Here is a 26,401-nt window from a genome sequence, read left to right as displayed (position 1 = left end):
GGAGGGCGGGGACCACATTCTGGGAATGCCAGGGCAGACTGGCTCACCACAGAGAACCCCTACCCAGGAGCTGAGGGAGGGGAGTGCAGAGAGGAGGTCCAGGGAAGCCTCGAAGTAGTGTGTGTGTGTGTTGCGGGGGAGGGCCTGGATGAGGGAGAGGAAAGAGATAGGACGGACGAGGAGGGAACAGCAGACCCTTCGGGACCTCCTGAGTCTTTCTGCATCTCCCTAAGTCTCAGGGTGGCACAAAAGCCAGCTCCAGTGCCCAGGAAGATGGGGGATTCCCTTTCCCTCTGCCCCAGAGCCCCTCTCCCCCTCTCCCAGAGCCTTGGGAACCCCTCTCCACAGCCCCAAAGCCTTGAGAGCCCTCCTCCCCTTCCTCCCAATTCCAAAGCCCCCGTGGCCGGGCAGCACCTGTAGTAGTTGGGCTTGAAGGGCCCGTTCTTGTTGAGCCCCAGGTACTTGGCCTGCTCGTCCGTCAGCTCGGTCAGGTGGGCGTCGAAGGTGGGCAGGTGGAGACTCGCCACGTATTCATCTGGAACAGATCCAAGTCTCAATGAGGAAGCCTCCTCCTGTCCTAACGGGCCCCTCCCTGAGAAGCAGTCGGAGCTCCGATCCCTCGCCTCAGACCACTCCCCCTGGCTCGGATGCCCTGCTCAGAGCCCCCGTAGCCATTATTGCTAGGAGCAGGCTAGCAGGGGTGGGGTTGGGGTGAGTGAAGCCGGCAGAGGTGGAAAGACTGGCTTGGACTGCTGGAAGTGAGGATAGGGAGGGTGAGAAGAGGAGTAGGAAGGTGGCGGTTGCAGCAGCCCAGGCACCAGATGGGTGAAACGGAGGTGGCCGGGCTCTCGATCTCCTGCTAGTCACGGAGGGGTGAGCTCTTCCTTTTACGCTTGGGCCGAGGACCTCAGGAAAAGCTTCCTCATCCCTCCTTCCTCTTGCGAATTCTCTAGGGATCACGGATGGGTAGATTGACGGCAGAAAGGGGCCCAGTTGCCCCTAGGGTCACAGGCGGCAAGTCAAGGGCCCAGTTGAGACCAGAACCCAAGAGTCCTGGCTCCTGCTGCTACGAACTCTGCTCCCCAGGAAAAGCCCAGTGGCTCTGAGTAAGTGGCTGGGTCCACCTCAGCAAGTCCCGACCAGGTCTTACCCATTTTCTTGGGCAGCAGGTAGACGTCCTGCTTGTAGCGTCCCTCGGGGGCGTTGTACAGTTCGATCAAGGCGAGGGCCTGGAAGAGAAGCAGACAGAAGGGGGCTGTCGACTGCCCGTCTGGGCCCTCTGATGCAGGCCAGATGCTGCCCGCCCTTCTCCGGCCCTGGGCCTCACCTGCGTAGTGGCAGTGATGGACAGCACAAAGGTGGGCACCGTGGAGCAGCTCAGGTTCAGGAGGCGGCCCTAGGGAGCAATCGGGACACAGGGGTGTGGGGCCGGATGCTCTTTCGCCACCCGAGGGCAATGTCATCCCGGGCTGGGGTCGGGGACCTGCCTCACCAGCTCTCTGGGGATGCTGCTAAGACTGGATGGGCGAGGGGACAGGAAGGAAGGCCCGCCTGGAGGGTGCTGGGGACCAAAAAACCAAACGGGCATTCTGCCAGGCTCAGAGGCCTCTCACGCGGGGCTGGAGGAGCTCGGGTGGCAGGCGACGCCATCTGATCCCGAGCCTCCGGGCAGAGGGAGGCTCCGGCCGAGGGGCACTACGGCTCCCCAAGAGACCTCCCTCTGAGCCACTGAGGGGGCCCGGCTGGCCTTGTGGGAGGAGGGCCTCCTTGGCAGGGACACCAGTCCCAGGTTGGGGAGTGAGACACCCGGGGGCAGGAGTGCAACTGATAGTATTTCCTGGAGGTTGGGAGAGGATCTGCTGAGGCCCTTGCCAAGGCTCAAAGCAAAATGAGCTCTTGAAGGCAGTTGAAGGCCGGGGGTGGGGCTTGAGGAGCCCCCCCCTTTCTCTGATTGGTGCCCCAGATAGCCCAACGAGCCTCTCTGAACAACCCCAGCCTGGCATCTGGAAACAATGGTGACAAACCCCTTTTGCCTCTTAAACTGCCAGCCGAGACCTCTCGGGCCAAATCTAAATAAGTCACCTGACAGGGAGCTAGATGTCAACATGTAGTGTGGCCCAGACCCACCCAGACCGCCTTTCTTCTGGGGAGCTGGGCAGCGGTGAGGGGTTCCAGAACACAGTCCTTCTGGGCTCCTTTGCAGCTTTTCTGCTGCTGAATTGGGTTTGTAAAAGAAATAAAGCACAAAAATGAAGGTCCGGAGCCTTGAATGGGAAGGGGGAAACACAGGGAAAATCTGATCAAATCCCCAGTCATTTCTGCATCTCTTCACTGACATATCCGGGACAGAAGAGAAGCTGGAGGGCAGGAATAAGGGCGAAGAGCCGGCATTTTAGGAACTGGGGCCTGGGGACCTAGGACAGAGAAGGGGAGGAAAAGCAGGGGTGGAAGTCCGGGGAGTCCAGGCTGCAGGGTTGGAGGGAGGGACACCAGCCATGTGATGCAGAGTCCCAGAAACTGCCCTTGGAAAGTCCTGGTGAATGGCAGCAATACTCCCCCGACCCCACCGTGCCCTCTGCCTATTCCTCGGTAAACCCTATTCCTCAGTAAAAGCCCTCAAAAGCCCCTCACTTTGGGAGCATCGCAAGAAGTGGATTTGGTTCCATCCATTAATTCGTTGCATGGTTAGAGCTCAGCTTCTGACTCAAAAAACACAGAGTGACATGGGGAGATGGGATAATCGGTGACAAGTGAGGAACCAAAATAGGTTTTTAACTGCCAAATGAGAAGACCTTTCCCAGTTAAGACCAAAAGCCACTGGGGAAAAAGCAAACCTTTTGCATAAGAGGACCCGGTAGAGGAGGCTGGGGAGGAGAGGGGAAGCAGCCTGTGCCTTTGGAACCCCCTTCTTTGAGGCCCCTCTTTAATGAAGCCCCAGGGTCTAGGGTCTAGGTCTAGGGAAGCTTAGGGGTCCTTTGCCAGCCCCTTCCCCAGGCTCTCTTACCTCCGCCAGCAGCACTATCCTCTTGCCATCCGGCCAGATCACGTGGTCAACTTGGGATCGCACCCGCTCCCAGGTCAGCTCCGGTGTGCGCAGGCTTGCCTGGAACACAGGGCACGGGGCCATCAGCGGGCAAGCCCCACGGTCAGAGAGGGTGACAGCCGGTTTTGGACAGCACCACCGCGAGGGTAGCGGCTGGGCCGGCAGGTGGAGGGCATCTGTCCCGGCCTCGGTTCACGGTTTATATTTGGTCCGGACAAAATGGTAGAGGGCCATGGTTCCCATGCACATCCCAGGTTCTGCTTCTTGGCAGACCACCTCCATTGCCCTTGTTGAACATGCCTCCCGGCCCTCGCTGAAGAAATGCTCCGGGATGGATGAGAGCAGTCGGCAGACTGCCCCACCTCCATTTCTTTCCATCAGGAATTGGCTTTGGTGAAAACAAATGGAACATAATGTGATAGTAGCAGCTGTCAGTACAACCACCTCGGGGACCAGCTTTAGACAACACACTCTTCTTCCACCACAGGTGCCCTCTGCTGCCTAAGGGCCGGGGAACTACTACATTATTACATCTGGGTCATTGCAGGACCCAAAAGCAGGACACAGGGTCATTATATGTTGCTCAGAGGTGAGGTGGGGCATGAGGGACCCTGGTCTTGTTTCCAAGTGGCCCAGGAAGTTGCCCTGGACTCCCAACAGCCTGGCAAATCCCACCCTCTCTGAGATGGGTCTTGGGAGCTGCATGGATAAATTAGTCTATGGCCTTGGCTTTTGACTTTGACCCCAAGATCTTAGTTCCCTCAAGGTTTCAGGCTTCTCTAGGACTCATGACTCCTTCACTGTGCGTCTACCTTTCGGATCCCAGCTCAAGCTCAGCCATTTCACTGGGATCCCTTGAGCTGTCACAGGAGTTCAAGCTCCACCTCTGCCTCCACGCCTCCTTCTGAGAGAAGCAGTCACCTCAGCCGTGGGGAGTGCAAGCCCCCCCGCTACGGTGTAATGTAATGGCCTACTGGGTTTGTTCTTCAAACGCCCCCAATCTCGCTCGCGTGCTTGTGTGCTGCCTATGGTGAGACAATCCGCGGGCAGCCTCTGGGGAGAAACATCATATAGTCACAACCTGGGAGCTGCTGGAACACCCAGCCCTCAGACTTCTCTGGGCCTTACAGGGGCAGGGCCAGAGGGACCCCTGAGGCTCAGAAAGGAGGCCCTTCCCAAGACTGTTGCCGTCAGGATCCGGCACGCTGTGTGGGTGGCATTCAAATTTTGAACAACAACTCCGCTGGATGCCAAGCCCATTCTAACAAGTCTAGATTCACAACAGAAGTTGCACTTCTTTGGACAATAAAAATTTCCCTTTGGAGAAGTCTCTCTCTCCTTGAAAAGGCCCTGGGCATCAGACCTGTGAAACATGGTTGAGAAGCTGTGGTGTGACCTCTGTTTCTAGGGTGGAACAGATGCCTGGCCCTGGCCAGGGCTCACTGATGCCTCTGGTTTGGGAACCTGCAGGAGGTCAGGATGGAGGTTGGGGAGGGGAGGTTGGAGAGGTGCCAGGCTGATGGATCTTCCAGGCCCATTCTGAAGTGGGCCCCACTTGAACCCCCAGGCCTTTGGCTTTGGAAGAAAATCAATTAGAAGCAGTATGACCTAGTGGATAGAACATAGGCTTGGGAGTGAGAAGGACCTGCATCTAATCCCAGCTCAGCCAATTTGTCTGCTATGTGACCTTGGACAAGTCACTTGACTTCTCATCTGGAAAATAGGGATTAAGACTGTGAGCCCCATGTAGGATGGGGACTGTATCCAACCTAATTAGCTTGTATCTACCCCTGCACTTAGAATGGTGCTTGACCCATTGTATGCACTTAATAAATACCATTATTATTATTACATTCCTCATCTGACAGCCTCATTTCCTGCCTGGGCAAGAAGGCAGCCATGGTGGCCCTTCTTCATCTACGTAGAATGACCCAGGCCAGGGGAGTAAGGGGAAGACTGGGAAGTGCCACTCTAGTTCTGGAAGAAGGCAGGTTTGGAATATGAAATTCTCTATCTTCTTCTCGGGGCACACAGTCCCCTTACAAAATGTAGGGGGCCTATAACAGCATCAACTGGATTAGTAGGTGGAAGCAAAGCAGCAGTGGGTGGAAGGCTTGAGGGAAGTGGGCCACTGAGGAGTCCCAGCAGCAGCGGAAGGCTAAGGTTAGCTATTTTTATTAGCTTTGTAGTAATCCAAGAATAGAGGGTGGAGCGGCACATAGCAACCCGAGTGAAGCAAATTTTGGCCAGTTGCTCAAGAGAATTCCAGCTGGCCCTTAAGGGCCCCTTGAGGGCCCCTTGATGGGGCAATGTTGAAGCCCATCAGAGGTGCCTTGCGGGGATGTGCAAGTGAGCTTTTCTGAGCCACCTACCCCCAGAGAAATAGCTTCATTGAAGGAAAATGCCATGAAAGTTTAAAGCTAGGGTGAAAGTTGCACTGAGGCCCTGAGCTCTGACAAATCTGGAAAAAGGTGGCAGGATAACACCTCCCTCCGCTTAGCCAGCCTTTGTTCGGGTCTGATACAGCAGGGGCTGTGCTGGAATGAACCATTTTGACATGAAAAAAGTTGAAGGAAAATCTAGGACGGATATGGAGGCGCTGCTCAAGGACACTGTGGTTGGGACGTGTCTGCTAATTCTGTCATATTTTACTCTTCCAAGCACTTAGAACAGAGCTCTGAACATAGTAAACGCTCTATAAATACCATTGTTTGACTGATTGATTTCTGGGACGCCTGGGGCTGGCCCGTGACATGGTCAAATAGAAGGCCGGAAAGTAAGAAGGATAGAAAGGAGGTGGGAGTGGAAAGTTACAGAAACACACAACAAGGGTCAGAAGTATGTCTCGGTCAGACTGTGCTCTGGTCCCCTGGCTGGCTGCCAGAGCAGTTTTAGAAGAGTTGGATACAGCCACTTCTATTGAAGCTCAATAATGAATGACCCCTCACTTCATCCCACAGGTCTCTCAAGAGTTTCCCTCAGCTGGGGGGCAGGAGAGGGAAATTTCCTCGGCAGCAGCAGGGCGACCCTGGTCCTTACCACGTCGATCTCCGTGTTGGAATGTCCCATGTTGCAGACAATGCAGCTGTTCTTCATGCGGTCTAAGTGCTCTCTTGTCACCACGTTCTTGTTACCTAAGGATTAGGAACAGAGAGGGGAGAGAAGGGGGGGTATTCCCTGGGTAAGGAGGGCATAACAGGTTCAGCCTTCTCCGCCAGAGATGTGCCCTCTCCAGCTTTTCCGAAGGCTGAAAGGATGGATTCATCTTTAAAGTTTGGATTTTTCTGTGCCCTCCAGAAGTTAGAACGATACAGTGCTTGAGCTGGAGGAAGGAATGGAGGTGGACAGACTGATCTAGGAAAATCAGCCCATCTCCATCTCCCATTCAGAACTGGAAAACTCAGCCCCCTGGGGAGCTTGGGAGAAGAATAGGGAAAAATTCACCAAATTTCTACTCTCTCTCGCTGGGAGGAACTGTCTGCTGACTTCTCTGCAATGATAACAGCTCTGGATGGGGGCTGGCAGGGGAGTAAAATTGGGAGGCTGGTTGGTTGAGGGTGGCTCTTTCTAGCATTTGGAACCAAAATCAGCCCAGGAGACCTAGAGGCCACCCGCTTTCTAGTTGGTTCCACTTTCTGACAGTGGCAGGTGGATATCCCCCGAAGTTCTCCCTTTTCTACCCATTCTTCCCATTCAGGGGCCCCAACATACCAGTGCAGGTGATGACAATGTCCACTTGTCGAATGACCTCATTGAGTTTCACGAGCCGAAAGCCGTCCATGCTGAAGGTGGGGTGGGAAGCAAATGGGAAACCCAAGTCCAGGGGATTAGCCAAATCCATGAGGGAGCCCAGGAACCGGTCTACCACATCCCTGCTAGGAGTCCCTTTGTGCCGCAGCAGTGGTTCCTGGAAGCTGACAACACCTGCTCCGGACAGTTGGACCAGCTTGGGCTCTCCCTGTGGTGAGGCTAGGCCTGGGATTTCAGTGGGAATCCTCAGGGAGTGGACAAGAGTAGAAGCTTCTCCACAGGAGCCTGGATTCTAACCTGGACCAGTCACTGTGGGTATGGAGTCTCCATGATGATGATGATGATGGCATTTGTTCAGCGCTTACTATGTGTCAGACACTAGAATAAGCGCTGGGGTGGATACAAGCAAATTGAACTGGACACAGTCCCTATCCCATGTGGGGTTCACAGTCTCAATCCCCATTTTACAGATGAGGTAACTGAGGCACAGAGAAGTGAAGCGACTTGCCCAAGGTCACACAGCACACAAGTGAATTAGAACCCATGACTCCCAGACCCGTGTTCTATCCATTAAGCCTTGCTGCTTCCATGGTTCTTCCCCCCCATCCTCCCAACATTCCCCCTCGTCCCTGGTGCCTATGCTGGGGTGGACCAGCAGGGATGGGTGGCTGGCTAGTGACCTGGGCCCATCCAGGAGCTGTGAGATTTCCATCACCCCAGGTATCCAGGGAGAAGAATGAGATTCTGTCTGGCTCCCGGGACTCTGAGAGCTTTGCTTCTCCCCACCAACTCCCTCAGCAGAAGGTGGCACCTGAGGTCGGGGGGAGAGGAGCTGTGTGTGTGTGTGTGTGTGTGTGTGTGTGTGTGTTTTGTGGGGAGTGAGGATGGGGAAAAAATGTGGCCTGCTTTATGAGCCTCAGCCAAATCCCTTTTCTCTCTCTCCACTGGCTCAAACCTCAGCCCAGGCCAGTAGTCTTTACTCTGTTCATCCTAGACAAAATCTCAAAAGACTCTATGTCTTCAAAACCTCACTTGCATCTTTCATCCTTTCCAGTTCTTTTCCTTCAGAAGGATCAAAGTGCTTTAAAATTGTCTCACCAACCCTCAATGACTCCAGGGAGTTACGGTCCTCAGCCTGGATTTGAGGGCCCGGCCCAAGCCAGACAGGTCTTAAAAAATTCCAGGTCTGGATGCCTGAACCCCAGAATTATTTAAAATTGGCTTATGCGGAGGGCTGACGTGTTAAAGGGGGCGTGATCCCTTTAAATAGAGCTTCTTGGCCTGGATCTCTCTAAGGCAGCAGCAGCAGCATATAGCAAGACAAGGTAAAAGCAGGCTGGTCAGGTGGCGAGAGGGCACAAAAAACGACAGAGGAGTTGTGAGGGAAGGAGGAGGAGGAGGAAGAAAATGCCCAGGCACAGAGACACCATCTCCATTTCTCTGCCAGCAGAATGGGATCCCCATGCTACACACTGATCTCTCCTAGGCTCAAGGAGGAACGATGCATGCAGAATTCCAAATGCCAGAGGGTGTTGCTAAGTGGCAAACTCTGGGAACTAGGACTACCCTGGAGTTTTCTTCAGTAGCACAGACTCAGTCCCTCTTTCTAGCGGTTCGGACCCGGCGGTTTAGAGCAGCTCTGCGATAGTGGGGTGGAAGGGAGGCAGTGACCTCAGTGGACACTCACCAAGCCTGCAAGGCACAGATGGGGTCGATCTCGGTCACGTACACAATGGAGCCCATGGCCTTCAAAGCAGCACAGCAACCTTTCCCAACCTGGGGAGGGGAGAGAGCACAGGGGAGGAAAGTTGCATGGGAGACCTCTCGCTGCCCCCGGCAAAGGTCATGCCTTACTCCCAGGAACTGCAGATATCAAATGCTTGGAGAAGAAAAAGAAAAATAAAAGAATGTGATTTACCCATCCCCCTACCAACCAATCCACACCCCCCCCTACCCCTACACACTCATAAACTTAAATCAAAACATGAGTAGAATGGGCAGCCCAAGCAGTGAGATCAAAACAAGTCAGACAAAAGGACAGGAAAGGCTGAGGAGGAAAGAACACTACATTTGATCTCACTGATGGTCCTCATATGGAACAAGATTTTAAAAGAACATTTCTTGAGGTAAAGGAGGTGGTGGAAAGGCTGCGGTCTCTGCTAGGTGAGAGCCCTGGCCGGTCTGGTGAGTACGGAAGTTCCCGGCCCCAGCTTTCTGAGCCCCTTGCTGCTCCGCTCTGGGTGAGGGGACGTGTTATACGTTACCTCTCCATAGCCACAGACCACTACTTGCTTCCCGCCAAACATCATGTCGGTTGTCCTTTTCAGGCTAGGAAAACCATCAAACAATGGTATTTATTGAGGGCTTACTATGAGCAGAGCACTGTACTAAACACTTGGGAGAATACAACAGAGTTGGTAGACACGTTCCCTGTCTGTAACGAGCTTACGGTGTAGAGGAGGAGACAGGCATTAATATAAATAAAGCTGATGCCAGTCACGAATGGGAGAGGGACCAAAGCAATCTCTGGCAAGATGTTTCTCTGTCTCTTGGCCTGGATCGAGTCTTCTCACTTTCCCCATATTTTACCCTCTTAACCTGGGACTTCTCTGCCAGGAAGGTAATGTCCCTCGCGATTGCAGTCTAAGCGATTCCAGCCTAAGCAAGGACCTCCCAGGACCCTGGTCCATCAGCTCCGGCCCTTCAGCTGGCTATCTCACCTCCTCCGCTAGACTGTAGGTGCCTCAAGGGCAAGGACCAGGCCTCTCATTTTCACTGTACCCTCCCAAGCACCCAATATAGTACTCCGCACCCAGAAGGTGTCAATAAATGCCGATGAACTCTACGCACCCATCAAGAATTGACTCCCGGCAGCAGTAGAGGTTGTCAAACTTCTGTTTGGTGACTGAATCATTGACGTTCATGGCTGGGACACAGAGCTTCCCCGCCTTGGATAACTGGTACAGCCTGTGGTGATAAGGGAAGTGGAGGGATCCCTGAACAATGAGCTTCATTTTTTTTTTTAAAAAAAGTATTTATTAAGCCCTTACTATGGGCCACACACTGTACTAAGCACTGGAGTAGGTTTAGGATAGTCAGGTTGGACACAGTCCATGTCCCATATGCAGTTCACAGTCTTCATCCCCATTTTATAGATGAGGTAACTGAGGCACCGAGAAGTAAAGTGGCTCTCCCATGGACACACAACAGATAAGTGGTGGAACCAGGATTAGAGCCCAGGTCCTTCTGACTCCTAGCTCCATGTTCTATCCATTAGGCTAGACTACGTCTTCATCCCAACACCAGCTTTGTTCAGAACCCTGGAAATGGCAGACCAGCACCATCCACGTAGGAAGGGGACAGTCAATACTCTGAATCTTGGGTCTTGAGTGCACAGGGCTTTGTACTGGCCCCTGGTTAACATTGACACACATAGATTTTAGGGAACCTAATGTTTCCTAGGAAAATGGAAACACCCCCCATTTTTTCACATCCCACCTCCTCTTTCCAAAGATCTCACAGAGCTTTTAGACTCATCCTTACATATCTCAATAAATGCTATTGATGATGAAAAGGGAAAAGGCTCAGCACTCTCATTACTCAGAGGGAGAAACTGAAGGCTAGGGACAGGACAGTCACCCAGGGATTTGGTGGGAAGGAGGACTGGCTTTTCCTTCCAGTTAGCTGATAACTCCCGGTAGCTCACTCCAAAATCATTCCCTGCCAGCTTTCTGTTTTGGCCCCTTTCACTTTGTTGGTGAGGCATGAAAAGTATATGTGATCTGACCACCGAGTGGTGGTTTTGGGAACGGAACCCAGGAATCCCGACTCCCCAAGCCCCAGGTCAAAGTAAAAACAGGCAGGGTTGGCAGACAACTCTGAGGACATTCCAGAGGAACCGGCTAATGAAAGCACAGGAGGGTGGTTTTCCCATCACTTTGCATTTGCAGCACTCAGACTTGGGGACCTGGCTTCCCCAGAGCAAACACTTATGGCTAAGCTGCGGACAGTCAGGTAACTGCCAAACTGAGGAGCACCATGGCCTACTGATTACAGTATGGGCTGGGAGTCAGAAGGGCATGGCTTCTAATCTCGACCGTGTGACCTTCGGCAAGTAACTGCACCGCTTTGGGCTTCAGTTACTTCATCTGTAAAATGGGGATTAAGCCTGTAAACCAGGTGGAACATGGACTGTGTCCAACCTGATTAACTTGTACCTACCCCAGTGCTAAGTATAGTGCCTGGCACACAGTAAGCGCTTAAATATTCGTTCATTCAATAGTATTTATTGAGCGCTTACTACGTGCAGAGCACTGTACTAAGCGCTTGGAATGTACAAATCGGCAAATACCGTTAAATACCGTTAAGCAAACCACCCCACCCGCAAAACAGTGGGTTTCAGTTCTCGCCCGGTGAGGGTACTGATGGTGAGGGGGTCGATGGGGTCGGTCCAGTCTGCGCACGCTCTGCCGGTCGACTCACCTGTGGACGCCAGTGACACTCTCCTCCACTATGCCCTTGATTTTCTTAAACATATTGGGATACTTCTTGTAGATCCAGTGTGTGAGGTCCCCTCCGTCGTCCAAGATCTGCAACCGAAAGGGCCGATCGTTAATGCCACTGGAGTTTCAGGGCTACATGTGCATCTTTGGATCTCATCCCACAGCAGACACAGTCCGTGTTCACTAACCCACGGGTGCTCTAAAGCCAGGGCGAGCCCTGAACCAATGCCCCACACCTTCCAGAAATCTGCAACCTCCTCAGCATGAACCCCAGAACATGCTGGAGAGGAGGCCAGAGTGAGAGTTCTTCCAGAAACATTACCATCCCCCTAGACACATGCTGGAAAATGCCAATATAAAAGCATCAACCCAAATGTTGGTTTTCTTGGGATTTTTCAGCTTAACCGGTCATCCAAATCCCTAGCGTGCGTGTGCGCATGCAAGACAGTCTAAATTGAGCCATTGGGCAGGGATCTCTACATGCTAAATTCACTTCTTAAATATTTAAACTTTTTTTTTAAAACATTCAAGGCCAAGCGGTCCCCCTCCCCGGTCGGACAGGCACGCAAGGCTACGGCTGCAGTCCCGCTGGTGGCTGCTGGTCTAGCTCGGGCTGGGGGAGGCGGTGAGGGTGGCGAACTCGGGGGCGGTACGGCTCCATTACCCAAATGAAGAGCCATCGGAAAACCAGGCAGCAGGCGCGTGAGCAGGATTCTCAGCAGCTCATCACTACGCTGGGTTGGAAGTTTTAAAAATAGCCACAATCCAATTCCCTCCTGGGGCCCAGTCATTAGCAAGGGGGAGCTTGATACATGTGCTGGTTTGGGAGCCGCCTGATTGCAAGAAGATTCTGCCTTGCCGCTTCACAGAGGCTGAATTCCCTCCAGTGCTAGCCCACCTGGCTACTAAAGTGGTCGGTAGAGGGGAAAACTGGGACCATCCTCTAACCTTTAGTAGTTTCTCCAGTCTCCCTCCCACCCCCCTTCTTCCCCTTCCAGAGTTTCTGCAGCGCCTTGGGCGCCCTCTTCTGGCTGGCAGTCCCTCCTGCCTGCCAGGTAACACCACCTCCCACCATTCAAAGACTCCCTTATTCTAGCAGGGGGACATGGGGCAGAGGGGCAGAATGTTCCCCTGCTCGGTCCTTTCCCCCTTCGGCAACGGCAGGTGAACCGCTGTCCCAGACTCAACCAGCGCCTGGCTGGGAAGGGGAGTGATCGAGGCCGACCTTGGGCCGAAGGTGAGGATCTGCTCGTTATGGGCAGGGAATGTGTCTGCTAATTCTGTTGTACTCTCCCAAGCATTCAGCACAGTGCCCTGGACGTAGTAAGCGCTCACTACATATGATCGATTGACCTCAAGCAGCCAAATCGATCACTCGGTTGCATTTATCGAGTATTTACTATGTGCAGAATAGTGTACTAAGTGCTTGGGGGGGTACCATGACATTTACTGAGCACCCGCCGTGGGCAGAGCACTGAACTAAGTGGGAGAGAGAGAACAACAGAGCTCCTATCCACAAGGAGCTGAGGATCTGAAGCCATAACCCCGATCCCAGTCCCAAGCAGCAGGATGGTCCGACCTAGAGTCAGAAATCCCAGTCCCCGTGAGGTCTCTTTCGCTTTCTTTACTCTGCAGTCCCAGGATCTGAGACACCAACTGAAGTCAGAGACCGTGATGGCACAATGAACTTGTCAGCTGTGTGACTTTGGGCAAGTCACTTCACTTCTCTGTGCCTCAGTTCCCTCATCTGTAAAATGGGGATGAAGACTGTGAGCCCAACGTGGGACAACCTGATCACCTTGTATCCCCCAGCGCTTAGAACAGTGCTTTGCAAATAGTAGGCGCTTAACAAATACCATCATTATTAATGAATGGGAAACCCTAGCCCCACGCCCTTCCTCTCTCCAACCCTTTCCCCCTGCCCCGGCTCTGCTTTCTCCTGTCCCCCAGGGTGTCTTCCATGGGCTTTGCCTTCACTAATCCTTGTTTAATGAACAGAACCCATAATCCTCTCAACACCTGATTCTGACTCAGAATTCCTCATCGGCCTACGGCCCTCCCCAAACACCAGGCCCGAAGGAGGTGGTGGGATCCGGACCCGATATGTCCAGAGGCCAGATTCTCTGGAGGGAGGCTGTCCCGGACCACCGCCGCCTGCCCACTCACTCTCCGCTTCCTAGCAGCCTACGTGGCTCCGAGCTCCTTTAGGAAACCAGCGCTGGTAGAGGCCCACGTCCTCTGCTCAGCTGGCTGATTGCGGGATTGTGGTTTTCTTCCCCGGGAAAGTCCTCTCTCCTCTGCAAACCCCTTCTGCCTTTATGACTCTCTTCTGTCAGTCACAGCCCACGAGCACGAGGCGCTCGACTCATCCCCTCCACCCCCCTCAAAACTGAAAGGCACTCAGCATCGCTCCTCCAAGCCGGCACAAGCGCTTCTTTGGGACAGATCACGTGACGGGATCGTGGCTGTCTTTATACCACGCTGGGGGAGGGGGCGGGGTGGAGGGAAAGTGGTGTTCCAGCTTCTGGAACAGAGGCTGCTTTGGTCTGCAGGGCAGGGGGGGGGTCAGCCTGACACCTTGACCCCTCTGATCTGCCTTGGGATCCCACAAGCAACCGGAGTCTGGTTTGCCTGGACCCTCTGGTTGCAGGGGCTGGCTAAATGGAGAGCTTTAAGGATTTCTCCTGAGTTTATTCCCAAATCCCTCCCCTCATAAGTATGCCAGAGTGCTGTGCAGTGCCACGGTGACTCCCCCTTTGTGCTGTCATGTTCCCACGCCACTCATCCCACTTATTCCTCGGTCTCTGCAGAGAGCTGTACTTGCCTTTAACCCTCAAGTCCTCAATCGGTTGAAAACCGCTTCCCTGCCAGGTCGGCTTTCCCATGGGTTGGCAATTGTGGGGTGGGGGGAAATTCCTCGAGCATTCACCTGGAAAGATGATTTGGGGACTCGAGGGGGATGCTTAGGGGAGCACATTTGAGGAGCTCACTCGCTGTTTATTCGGTGCTCTGGCACCTTGGATTTGAGACATGATCCTGGAGACACCAGGGCCACAACACACGACACCTGTCTTCCCTCTGTCCTTCCTTTCATTCATTCAATCGTATTTATTGAGCGCTGTTTACAGAGCACTGTACTAAGCACCTGGGAAAGTACAATATAGCAATAAAGAGAGAACAATCCCTGCCCACAATGAGTTCACAGTCTAGAGAGGAGGAGGGAAGGACCTCTTCCCTAGTCCTGGTGCAAGGCACCTTGAGGGTGCCACACCTTGGAGACTTTGACTTCAGAGAACGTCCTGAGAGTCAGAGAGCCAAAAGGCCTACGCAAGGGTTTGCTTAGCTTTCCAATGGCCAATTGTTCCTTAGGGAGAACCTGGCTGAAAGGCCTATGGGCACTGTCCAGGGGTTGGGGCAGCCTCTTCTTCCCCTGGAACTTTGGCTGTAGTCCCCAGGCCCTGCCCCTCAACCCCAGGGAGGCCCTGTAGAATGGGGGAGGGGAGCAGCAGTCTGACCCACCATATTGGGCTGCCATCCCTCCACGTTCACGCAGCGGTCGATGCACCACCAGAAGTCATCTTCTGACTCTCCCTTCCAGGCAAAAACGGGGAAACCTAAGGAGAAAAGTGGGCAGCGAGGTGAGCTGTGCTGGATCCATGACAGGAGGGGAGCCTGAACATCCAGGAGTAATGGGTCCACAGCCAGACCCCAGGAGGGGTAGTGGCAGACAGGGCCCGGTTGGTGCTTCCCTCGCTTCCTTGACCTTTTTGGTGTCAGGGAAGAGGGAAGAGCCCTATGAAAGGAACTGTGGTGTCGCCGGAGGGTGGTGGCCGGGAACCCGGGAAGCAAGCTTAGTGATAACAGCCAACACAGAGAATCCCAAGTCCTGGGAGGCTCCTGGCCCCGGCCCCGGCCCTCCTTGAGGACCCAAGGGGCAAGTGTTTGGTGTTGTGTCTTCTTTCTGCCACTCGGCACTGCCGGAGTCAGAGGACAAGAGGCCGGCTGACAGCGGGAGTGTCTCTGGCTGAAAACTCTGGGCCAAGACAGAAACTGGGATCAAATATTAATCTGCCCAGTCAGGGCCCTTAACTGCTGAGGCAGAAATGATGAACTTTAAATCAGGGCAAACTACTCCCGGGGAAGTTGGCTGGGTTGGCAGGCCCCTCCACCCCAAATCTGCCCTTGTCCCAGGAAGAGGGGGAAAGTGGGAAGAGAAGCCCTTCAGCAGAGGGTGGAAGGCACAAAGTGCCACTCTGGGTTCTAAGGACCCCCGTTCCACAACCCTTGATGTCCAAACCCAATTCAAGTCCTTCCAGCAGACAGGGGTGCCCAGGTCAGCTGGCACACACCAGAGCATGCACAAGTGGCAGGAGAGAACCCAAATGAACACAAGACCAGCAGAGCAGGGTGTGTGCCCGGTGTCATTCCCCATCACGGGTAACAGAGCGGCTCACTGGTCACCTCACAAAGCATTCGCAGGAAAAGGATAAACCTGTTTATGGAACCACTTCCTGTAGGGCCCTGGGAACAAGATGAAATCTCCTACCACTTTCTGCCAGGGCAGCGGCCACTTCGTTGAGAGTGGAGTAGATGTTGCAGGCAGCCCATCGGCACTGAGCCCCCAGAGCACCCAGGGTCTCCATGAGCACCTGTGACAGAGACGGAAGAAGTGGGAGAGAGGGAAAGGTGAGTGTTTAGGTCAGTGCTAAGAGGCAACGGATCAAACTGGGAAGTAGGAGATATGGGGAACCAGAGCTGAGGGCTTCGGTCAGGACCATTTCCTATCCCTACTCCCCTGTGGAACACCAAAAGAGAGCAGGCCCGGCAATGGGGATGGAGGAGCTGGAGTCCCTCCCGGGGCCACGCAGAAAATAAAACAGCCAGCGCATATCACAAAGGTGGAATGGGAAACCCCAAATCATCGGTCTAGCCAGATCCAACTCTTATTTCCTCGGGGAAAGAGAGGCAGGGATTCCTCTGTCTGGAGAGCTTGGAAAGTGGCCATGCTGACAGAGCAGGGGGTGGCAGCGGAGAACAAACTGGATCTAAGCCTGCAATGTGAGATGGCAGCAGAGGGGATGGGAGAGAGAAGGGGGCTCCTGCTATTTTTGACCACTGCACGGAGTCCTCGTGCCTCCAAGCGAGGAGGTGTGGGGTTGGGTGGGGGGGGTCGACCCTCTCTGCCCCACTTAGATGGGAGGAGTCTCCAGAAAGTCCTGGGAGGGTCCTTGGTCCTATAACCACTGCAGGACTTCTCAGGCCAGCCAGCACCCTAAAAGCCAACCTCACATCAGCAGCAGCAGAGGCCGGAGCCACCATTGGCGGGAGCCGCGAACAATGTCAAGCACCTCCTGAGCTGAGCCCCAGCCTGCCAGGGACCACCAGCGAAGGGGGAGCCCCGGACAACAAGAAAAAGGGCTCACAGCAGTCTGGGCGGTGATGTGCGTGCAGCCCACAATCTTGGCTCCAGCCAGTGGCTTTTCTCCCTGAGCTCGCTTCCTCAGAGCCATCAGTGCAGGCATTTCTGGAAGGGACAAACACATTGATTGCGCGTTGAGAGGGGCCAGAATCAGCAGAAGCGGGGAGAGGAAAAACATATAAACTTGTCGCTGTTAGAGTCTGGATCCCAAGAACTCCCTCATGGGATCAGGATTTAGTTGATTCCTGTCCAAAGAGCTCAGATTCAGAGAAAAATTTTGCAGGGCATCTGGCCCTGCAGGGTCACGCACCTCCAGTCCCTCTACCCTTTTTCCTCCTCCGGGGGGGTCCAGTGCTCAGACTTGCTCAACAAGATGAATAATAGTAATAATAATAATAATAATTATGGTATTTGTTAAGCGCTTACTATGTGCCAGACACTGTACTAAGCGCTGGGGTGGATAGAAGGAAATCAGGTTAGAGACAGTCCCTGTCCCACACAGGGCTCAGTCTTCATCCCCATTTTACAGATGAGGTAACCGAGGCACAGAGAAGTAAACTGACTTGCCCAAGGCTGCACAGCAGACAAGTGGCGGAGCCGGGATTAGAATCCACAACCTTCTGACTCCCAGGCCCATGCTCTATCCACACCAAGCTGCTCCTCTGCTGGGAGCTGTCCGAAAGGGCACCCCGAGCAAACAGTTAATGGTATTTATCGAGCACTTACGGTCTGGCGAGCACTGTACTAAGCACTTGGGAGAGAATCAATCAATGGCATTTATTGTGAGCAATGCAGTCAAGTTGGTAGACACATTCCCTGCCCACAAGAAGCTCACAGTCGAGAGTGGGCGGGGACAGAAAGCGCTTTCCTCCTCTACCTTGCTCAGCGATTTCGATCTCCCTTCGGCCGAACTCAGCCTGCTTGATGTTTTTGACGCAGAAGTCGCTGCTGCCCTTGGAGTTCTTCTGCTGTTTGTCTCGGGGAGAGGTCTCATCGTCGGAACTGTCTGTATACGAAGCCGCTGGAGGGGGAGAAATTGAGACGATAAATTGTTTCTCTCTTGGATCCCAAAGCTGAATGAGGTAGGCCGGGGCCCCGAGCCAAACTGTGCATGACCCCAAGGAGTGTCACTCTCGGTCCAGTCCCCTACTACCTTCACACTTATATACCAGGCTCCCATATGGCCCCCTCAGGGTTCCCTCAGCCTTCTCCAAATCGTTGTCGCTAAGCCAAAGGGGGTCGCTGAGAGTGGAGTTGGGTGGTGGACAACAAGATTCCCTCCGAGTGAGGTGAGCTCTGAGTCTGGGGCCAATGGGTGCTCCCACAGAATGCCCAGAGAGCGGGCAAAGCTTTTACCCAGAGATTGGGCACTTGCAGACTCTTCCGGGTGAAGGTTCTAATTTCAGAGATGTAGCCGCTAATCCTTGGGGGCCAGGAATTCCAAATGGGCATTCTCCATCTGCTGATTCAGCACCCGACCCTGTTGCAGGTTCCGGCCCGACTCCTGAAAGGACAGGTCCTGGATAATAAGGATCCCCTGGTAAATACAAAAAGTGTTCTCGTGGAAGGAGGCAGGAATCTGACCCAGAAAATGGAAGTTTTTCCTAGGTAGGTGGTGAGATAAAGGGGAAGGTAGCCTATGGCAGGGGTTCAGAGAGGAGGCTACTTGAGGGTTGGCATCAGTTTCTCCTGCACTAGGACCTCTACTGAACCCCCTCTCCAACCACCACACCCCAACTGCCTTTGGTGGAGCACATGGAGGAAGCACACTCATGGATGGTAAAGAGTTATGTCCCTTCTGGCCTTGGTCATTAGCTAACCTTACAGCTTCTCCTCCAATCGCGTTTCCAAGCAGGAGGTAAAACAGTTTCATTACTGTCCAGAGCAGATGGCTCTGGGCCTCCTGACTCCCTGGGGTCGTCTGTGGGGAGCTAATCCACTTACCCCAGGAACATAATGGCATTATTGGAATTTTTCCATGGCGGGCCCCCTCCTTGGTGGGGTTGGGGGAGGCAAGTCTGACCCTGCCCATAGGAGCTGGGGCCAGAGCTCCAAGAAAGTACTCCTTCGAGTCGCTCTGGGGCAAAGTCCCTGCACCAGGCAACAGGAACAAATCGGGCACCGGGGGTGGTGAGGGGATTAGTGAATCCCAGCAGGATTTCTGTTCTTGAAAAGAGCTAATCTGGACAAAAAATTTGCAATCTCTCCTACTGGGAGTGAAGGCTCAAAGTACCTTTGGCAACTAAGTCCACAGAGAGCTCAGGCAGCCAACCGTCCAATAGGACTGACCTGAGGCTCCGAGGGGTTCGGCCTCCCCGACACGGAAGCTGGGGAAGTGGGGGGGCGGTTCTCTCCTCCTCCTCCACTCCCCTTAGTCCGAGGTACAGCTTGCAGACAAGATGCCTCCTCTCCGACAGACAATCCACCTGCCCCAGGTCCAGCCCCAAGCCCTGACTGGATCTTGACACTTCAGAATCAAAGGGAGTAGCCCTGTCCTTGTCAGCTGACCCGTTCCCGGGGCTTCTCTATGAATGGCCGGCCCTGGCCCGGAGCAGCAGAGTACCCCATAACAAGTTGGTTCTGGCTCCAGGTTCTGGCTGGGCCCAGATTTCAGAGTGCTCTCTTGAGTCTCCCAGACCAGGTGGGTCCTTAGCCAGTCCCTAGCCACAGGGGCAATGGTCTAGAGCCATAAAGCTTATATTTAGGTTGAGGCTCCGAGCAACAAGAAGAGGGCTAAGGGGTGCACCATCGGCACCCAGGGCAGGAGGTCCAGCAGTCTCCTCAGGATTCAGAGCTACTCTTTTCAGCTGGAACTGGACCTGAGCTAACCTGGATCGAGTCCTGACCTCTCGAGCTTTCCTTTCCTGGACCATCTTGCACTGTCATCTCCTCAAATACTTCTGATTTGAAGCAGCATGGCCTAGTGGATAGAGTACAGGCCTAGGAGTCAGGAGGACCTGGGTTCTAATCCCAGCTCTGCCACTTGTCTGCTTTGTGACTTTGGGCGAGCCACTTCACTTCTCTGTGCCTCAGTTACCTCATCTGTACAATGAGGATTGTAACTGGGAGCCCTTTATGGGACAGGGACTGTGTCCAACCCAATTTTCTTTTACCTACCCCAGGGCTTAGTTCAATGCCTTGCACAAAGTAAGCGCTTCAGTGCTACAATTATTATTATTATTAGTAGAAGTAACATTCCGCCGGCAACTGGCCAATAGCTGATCAATTAACCAAATCCAACTGGCCAATAGCTGATCAATTAACCAAATCCTCAAAATTGAATAGAGAGACAGGGTGGGGGTTTGGAGGAAGAAGCATGAGTCTGGGATCGGAAGGCTGGGGTTCTGGCCCCAGCTTGGATCCTGTGTGGAGGAGGAGTGTAAAGTAGTAAAATGTGGCCCTACCCCAAGTCTGGTGTCCAGGGGTCAAGAGGACAAAGTTTTCATCATCATGAGTAGTATCTACTAAGTGCTTACTGTGTGCAAACACTGTATTAAGCATTTGGGAGAGTACAATACAGCAGAGTTGGTAGACACCCTCCCCACCCACAATGAGCATACAGTTTAGAGAGGGAGACAGGCATTAATATAAATAACTTAGAATATGTAATTTATAGATATGAACTGAAGTGCTGTCAGGGTTTGGACTCTGGCTGTGGAAAGAAGTCCCACCAAGACGGACCTTTCCACCTGCTTTCCATCACTTGCTCAGGTTCCATTGCAAGACGTATTCTTGATCAGACTGGTTGCTGCCTGGGCCCTCTGGTTCAGACCCAGGAAAATCAGCCCCTGCTCCTTCCACCTCTTATGTCCTCTCCTATGCCCTGCCAGCAAGTCTTGCATTTACCTGCACCTGAGAGAAGATGCTGCAGAACAGATGGAGAGGCAGGGCTGTGCTGTGGTCAGAGCCTTGTTAGCCCCACTCCCAAATCACCCCTGTGATCAGAATAAATCACAAAGCCCCTCCCTGTCCCATTATCTCTGGTGGCATAGGGATTTAGCAGTCACGTGTGGCCTTAGAGAAAGCCATGTGGATTTGTCTTTCAAACGACCCTCTCCCGTGGGAAAATACGAAAGATGCCGGGGTTCAGCATTTTACCGCTGGATTAAATCCCTGTATGCAAATGCTGAAATTCGGATTCTCCCAATCATTTTTACGGGAACCGGTCTACCAGAATGAAATGGCAATTTAGGCTCCCTCCTGGTCTACCACTAATGAAGAGGACGCTTTCGAGAAACATACCTTTGGGAATGATCTGAAATGGAGTAGAGCTATCCCACTTTCTTAGCTGCACTGGTGTCTTGGTTTCCAGGAAGGACTCTCAGCAGCTCTAAGGGGACTCCTCTAAATGGCTCTAAGAGACTCAATCGCTCTGGTTCAGCAGCTTCCAGAGGACAATTCAGTAGCATTGGGGGCCAGGCCTGCTCGCTCTAGGACTGTTCATTGGTCTCTTTTGACCTCTATTTTCTATATGACCCCCCTCCCGCCCTGTTTAGATTGTGGGACAAGGACCTTGTACTCATCCTGGTGCTTATCAGTGCCTGGCACATAGTAAGTGTTTAAACTTACACCCTAACCAGGCATTTATACTTATGTGCCAGGCATTGTGCTAAGCTCTGGGGTGGATACAAAATAAATATAGGACTTTGGCTCCTTTCCATAATCTATTCCATTCATCCACCTGAAACTCCATGCCTCAGTTTCCCCAACCAACCCTCCCAAGAGCAACTGGAGAGTCAGAGGTGAGCCAGGTTTGGAACCCAAATCTTCTGATTCCCAATTCAGGACTCCTTCCAAGAGGCATCTTTCTCCACGAATCTCTCAGTCAATTAATGGAAAACTCACTAGGAGCAGACCACTGTACCAAGTGCTTAGAAGAGTACAAGAGAGTAAACAGGAAGCTTTCAATGTAGTGGCGGAGACAGGCATTAAAATAAATTACGGGTAGGAGAAGCAATCAAGGACAAAGCTTTGTACATGTATATAAAGCACTCCATTACCTTGCCCTCTTCTCTTACCTCACTGATTTCCTACTACAATCCAGCACACTCATTTTCCTAATGCCAACCTACTCACTGTACCGCCATCTTGTCTGTCTCACCACTGACCTCTCGCTCTCATCCTGCCTCTGGCCTGCAATGCCCTCCTCCTTCATATCTGAAAGGCCATCACTCTCCCCACCTTCAAGGACTTATTAAAATCACATCTCCTCCAAGAGGCCTTCCCCGACTAAGCCCTCACTTTCCTCTCCCTTCTGTGTCAACCTGGCACTTGGATTTGTACCCTTTAAGCACTTGATATTTACCCCAACCTCAGCCCCACAACACTTACATACACGACCATAATTTACTTTAACATCTGTCTCCTCCTCTAGACTGTAAGCTCCCTTGTGGGCAGGGAACATGGCTACCAAGTCTAATGTACTACACTCCCAAGCACTTAAGTACGATGCTCCACATCCAGTACGCACTCAATAAACACCATCGATTGACTGAGTGCTTATTCTGTGCTGAGCACTGTAGTACGCACTTGGGGGAGTATATCAGAGTCTGTAGACACAATCCCTGCCCTCAACGAGTTTACACTCTAGCAAGGGAGACAGAAACCAAAATACAATACATAGGGGAAAAGCAAGAGTATAAGTGTAGGGGCAGTGGTGCTTAGGTGACAGTAAAAGTGCTGAAGTGCTATATGGGGTGAGATTGGGGAGGGACATGAGAGGTCAAAGAACTCGACGTCTCCACGGGCTTGGGAGTGTTTATCCTCCAGAGGGGTGGGGGTTTGTGGCAGCAGCATTACTTACCTGAGCTGTAGCTGTCAGTAGATGATTGAGATATGGAACGGGAGAGGGAACGGCGGCCGATCTTGGTGGGACGCTTGTTGAACTCCTGCTTCTGGTCGGCAAACTGGATCTGCAGAGATAAAGGATCCTGGTCAGACCCGGCAAAAACCCCCTCCCACTATCCCGAATGATCGGAGCCCAAGCACCAAGTGGACACTTCCCGTTCCGCTGGTCAGCGATGCCGGGCTACTCATTCATTCATTCAATAGTATTTATTGAGTGCTTACTATACTTCCATTCTTCCCCAGCTGCCGCATGCATAGAAGGAGAGATGGCCTTTCGCAACCCGCTGCCATCAAATCTGAAGTCACGGTTTACCCAAGCTGTCCTCCTCCTCTGCCTTCGAGAAGTATTCTTCAAATCAGAGACTTCATTCTCTTTGGCTTGAGGATTCCTAATTTTCTACTCCCCAGAAGGAGTAAGTGGCACTTGCTGCTGGCGCTAAAATGACAGTGGAGTCAGGGCAATTGTTTAGAGACTTGACATTATGCAGGCCAACGCTGGGCCAAGGATGGTCGACAGAACTCTGGGGCGGTGTGGGAAGAGCAAGGCTCTGGAAACTGCAGGATCCGGGTTCTGTTCCAACTGCCACTTGCCGGCAGCTTGATTTTGGGCAAACCACTAAAATTCCCTACCCCTAGGTTTCTCCATCTTTAAAACTAGGATAATAATAACTTTTTTCCCGGGGAATACGAGGGGTGTCACGAGGGACAAAACTGAGATGAATAATATGAAAGCATTATTGTTCCGCTAGGCTGGAAACTCCTTGAGGGCAGGAATCTTGTCTACTAGTTTTGAGAACCAGCATGGCTTAGAGGATAGAGCACGGTCCCAGGAGTCAGAAGGACCTGGGTTCTAATTCCGACTCTGCCACCTGTCTGCTGTGTGACCTTGGGCAAGTCACTTCACATCTCAGGGCCTCAGTGACCTTATCTGTAAAATGGGGATTAAGACTGTGAGCCTTATGCAGAATAGGGACTGTGCCCAGCCTGAATAACTGGCATCAATGTTGAGAACAGTGCCTGGCACATAGTAAACGCTTAACAACTACCATAATGATTATTATTATTTTCCCAAGCACTCAGTACATGCTCTGCACACTGTAGGTGCTCAATAAATACTATGAGATTGACCGATAAAACCATGGCAAGTAAGGATGAAGGCACCATCTGGCTACATTTCTGGCATTTGAATGACTTGTTGCAGTTGCTCTGCCTTTGTGGGAACCCGGGAACTGGAGCGACAAGACTGTGGTGACAGATATTAGACTCCCCCGATTCCCACGATTAGACTGTAAGCCCGTCAAAGGGCAGGGACTGTCTCTATCTGTTGCCGATTTGTACATTCCAAGCACTTAGTACAGTGCTCTGCACATAGTAAGCGCTCAATAAATACTATTGAATGAATGAATGAATATTATCAGCAGTTTGGTGTCAGATAAAGGAATATGGAACCACCTGTTGGAAGACATCATGCTCATCACATCTAAGACACTTAGCCCCATAACATTTCCTGAAAGGCAGAATGGGGACAGGATTGTGCTTCCCACTGAACAGATGGAGAAACTGAGGCCCACAAGTTAGGTGTTTTGGCCCAGGTCAGAGAAGCAGCCAGGGTTTTTTCCACCATCCCCTGCTTTCCGTGGTTCCATGGAGGTGGGGAGGGGCACTCGGGAGATGGCTGTGGGGCCACATCTATTTCAGGGCGTTCCACCAATCAGTTCTCTCCCTGGTTGGAACTATTTGTTCCAGGTGAGGGTCACTGGGTTCCTGAGGAAGGTGCTCTAGGCAAAATGAGACCCAGGTTTAAAAGGTGATTTGTTCCAAAGGGCAAAACCGCCTTTTTATGAGCTAAATTCCCACTGCACACAAGCAGACGTCACACAAATCCATAAGGAGGGAAAGCCTAGCTCCACAGTGGGGGAGGAGATCAGGGAGGTTTTTGGGAAGGAGGGAAAGGGAGAAGGAGGTAGGGAAGGAGAGGGGCAGGGAAGGAGGCACCAAATTGAAAGAAACAACAGGAATAGTCGGGAAATGCAGGTGACCAGGTAGTTGGTCTCTGGATAGCTCTACTTTTCCCCATATCCTTTTAACAAAGCCCTTCATCTTCACCCCTCTTTTCCAGTCCCCTACTCCTGGATGAAGGAGAAGGAATCTGGTTTCCTATTGCCCAACATATCACTCTAAGCCACTACATAAAGCGAAGCGAGGTACAAACCTAAATGTGGAAATGGAGCACGAGAAGACACCAGGAGAGGACTCCCCCAATCCTCCACGTCAGAGTCAGTATCGGAGCCCCAGATACTCCCCATCCTTTGGAAACCAAGCCACACCACCCTCTTCGCTTCAGGGTGTCCCAGATTGTGGTTTCAGCAAAAATGGGGATGACACCCCTTTGGGGACACTGAAGAACCGTCCCCCAGGTGTTGTTTGAGTTAAAGGCCGTACCTGGGGACTTGAGGTTCCTCAATGATTTTCATCCAATTTGCTGGTTGGGCTGAGACTCCATGGCCATTGAAGACCCCAGCCTCTTCGAAAGAAGGGCTATTTTAACTCCCTCTAATGCAGGTGAGCCCCACCACTGGGCCACGGGGGTGGCCCGACTGCCCCGCTTGGATTCCCATCTGGCAGAACTCAAGGGTTAATCACTTCTAAACACAAGGCCAGCTCCACGACTCCCTGCAGAAAAGGGGATCTGAACCCTCCGCCCCTTCTCCCTCCAACAGCTCCGCTTTCTGCTTTCATCCGCCTCCCGGCCCAGCCAGCCATCCTCACCCCTGGGGCCGTGCCCCCTCTGCCCGCCCACTAGCGTCCGTCCCTACCTTCCCGAGACTACGGCCGGATCCAAAGCGCCCCAAAGGGTGACTCTCCGTTCAACCCCCTCACCTCTGGCTCCAAGAAGCCCTCTCCTTCCAACGGCGGGGAGGGAGGCAGGAAAGGAAGAGAAGACGTTCGGGTACGGACCGCCAGGCGTATGCCGGGGGAAGGGGCTCAGTGAGACCCGAGTAGGGGAGGGGTAGAGGGAAGAGAGAGGTTCAGCAGCTCGCTTTACACTATGATGGCTACAGTAGCTGTTGCACGCTGGGCAAGTTCAGAGCTCAGCCTCACCTGGGCTTTAATCCCCGAGTTGCCACTGACACAGTATTTCTTCTTGCTGTTCAGCATAGCGTTACCACCCACGGACCTCTCTGCCACCTTTCCCGTCCAGCTGCCCTGGTGGCCGGTCCTTTATACCTTCGCGCATCGGTGACCCTGCCTACTCCGGTTCCAACTGGCTTTTTTTTTTTCGGTTACCTTAACCGTGTCTTCCTGCAGCGGCTCTGCTGACCCCGAGGCTGTAGAGCCCCCAGTTTTAATGAGGTATGTCCGCAAGGGGCTCACCCCTCATTCCCAGCTCTAGGGCGGTGGGTGTTGAGGGTGTTTTACACCTAATTACAAGAATCCTCTGACCTCTAAACCGTTAACAACAAGTCTGAGACATGGCCCAACTTGCACATGCATAACAATAGCTTATTTATATAACTAGTGCACTTTCTTGCCGGCTATAATTAACTTGCTAATTAGGTCCCTTTTTAACCTCATCTCTTCCCTATTCCCCCCATGTCAGATGATTTCCTTACCATGGCCTCATTAGGAAAAAATTAACTAAGGAATCACCGCAAAAGAGGGGATTTGATGAGTTTGTAAAAATGTTTAAATGATGCCAAGGGCCTGGCATGCCCAGCTGGTCCCCCCATCCCCGTCCCTTGACCCAGAGCAAGAAGGCAGTCTGCTGACAAGAAGGTGACATCTAGGGCCCATTCCATAGATATCCAACCCAGCACTTAATACAGTAGTAAGTACTTA

At 52.7% G+C, this 26,401-nt stretch overlaps 1 protein-coding gene across 5 annotated transcripts in view; it reads right to left on the bottom strand.

The window, feature by feature from the left end:
* Nucleotides 1-26,401, bottom strand: part of AHCYL2 (adenosylhomocysteinase like 2) — a 114,524-nt gene that overhangs the window by 267 nt on the left and 87,856 nt on the right. For 2 of the 5 annotated variants that reach the window (XM_029073285.2, XM_007670864.4), the window contains exons 2-16: nt 22,518-22,626; nt 17,592-17,735; nt 16,719-16,819; nt 15,842-15,944; nt 14,815-14,909; nt 11,276-11,382; nt 9,644-9,760; nt 9,058-9,121; nt 8,481-8,569; nt 6,755-6,825; nt 6,083-6,177; nt 3,005-3,103; nt 1,328-1,396; nt 1,151-1,229; nt 415-535 (exon numbers count right to left, since the gene is read on the bottom strand). In XM_029073285.2, the coding sequence (XP_028929118.1) occupies nt 415-535; nt 1,151-1,229; nt 1,328-1,396; nt 3,005-3,103; nt 6,083-6,177; nt 6,755-6,825; nt 8,481-8,569; nt 9,058-9,121; nt 9,644-9,760; nt 11,276-11,382; nt 14,815-14,909; nt 15,842-15,944; nt 16,719-16,819; nt 17,592-17,735; nt 22,518-22,626 (1,463 nt within the window). Of the gene's footprint in view, nt 1-414; nt 536-1,150; nt 1,230-1,327; nt 1,397-3,004; nt 3,104-6,082; nt 6,178-6,754; nt 6,826-8,480; nt 8,570-9,057; nt 9,122-9,643; nt 9,761-11,275; nt 11,383-14,814; nt 14,910-15,841; nt 15,945-16,718; nt 16,820-17,591; nt 17,736-18,070; nt 18,214-22,517; nt 22,627-25,441; nt 25,509-25,663; nt 25,770-26,401 lie in introns of those variants that run through there. The other 3 variants (XM_001509779.6, XM_029073286.2, XM_039913230.1) reach the window with 3 other exon arrangements.

The sequence above is a fragment of the Ornithorhynchus anatinus genome, chromosome 10 (assembly GCF_004115215.2).
Source record: "Ornithorhynchus anatinus isolate Pmale09 chromosome 10, mOrnAna1.pri.v4, whole genome shotgun sequence".
NCBI classification, from domain to species: Eukaryota; Metazoa; Chordata; class Mammalia; order Monotremata; family Ornithorhynchidae; genus Ornithorhynchus; species Ornithorhynchus anatinus.
Note: the sequence above shows the minus strand (reverse complement) of the source record. Positions and strands in the feature narration are given on the sequence as shown.